The 494-nt window shown below is 65.6% G+C and overlaps 1 protein-coding gene across 1 annotated transcript in view; it reads left to right on the top strand.

Moving 5' to 3' along the window:
- The window catches only part of LOC104388946 (cholesterol side-chain cleavage enzyme, mitochondrial), a gene marked incomplete at both ends in the record, with an annotated part of 3,573 nt that extends 3,085 nt beyond the window's left edge, over positions 1–488 (top strand). The window contains 2 exons of the mRNA XM_009997880.1: positions 62–253; positions 414–488. Of these exons, the coding sequence (XP_009996182.1) occupies positions 62–253; positions 414–488 (267 nt within the window). The remainder of the gene's footprint in view (positions 1–61; positions 254–413) is intronic.
- Between the last annotated feature and the right edge of the window lie 6 nt (positions 489–494).

The raw sequence follows: 494 nt of genomic DNA, 5'->3' as shown, positions 1-494 counted from the left end.
CAGCCCATCCCATCCCATCCCAGCCCATCCCATCCCCACGGGGCTGCCCCTGTGCCCGCAGACGCTGGTGCAGGTGGGTCTGTACGCCATGGGGCGGGACGCCGAGGTGTTCCCGAAGCCGGAGCAGTTCAGCCCGCAGCGCTGGTTGGCGACGGGCCCCAAACACTTCAAGGGCTTGGGCTTCGGTTTCGGCCCCCGGCAGTGCCTGGGGCGCCGCATCGCCGAGCTGGAGATGCAGCTCTTCCTCATGCACGTGAGCATCAGCAGCATCATCCCCCTCCATCCCCCCAGTTTTGGGGGGGGCTCCCCGGTGACTGGGAAGGTACCGGGGAGGTGGCACTGGGGGGGTGATGGTTGGTACCCGCAGTATTTCCCACCGGCTCTTTTCTCCTCCCTCCCCCCCCCTCCCTAAGATCCTGGAGAACTTCAAGATCGAGACCATGCGGGGGGTGGAGGTGGGCACCAAGTTTGACCTCATCCTCATCCCAGACCTT

Source organism: Chaetura pelagica, unplaced genomic scaffold (assembly GCF_000747805.2).
Source record: "Chaetura pelagica isolate M959 unplaced genomic scaffold, ChaPel_1.0 scaffold2745, whole genome shotgun sequence".
Lineage (NCBI taxonomy): Eukaryota > Metazoa > Chordata > Aves > Apodiformes > Apodidae > Chaetura > Chaetura pelagica.
This window is presented reverse-complemented; position numbering and strand designations above follow the sequence as displayed.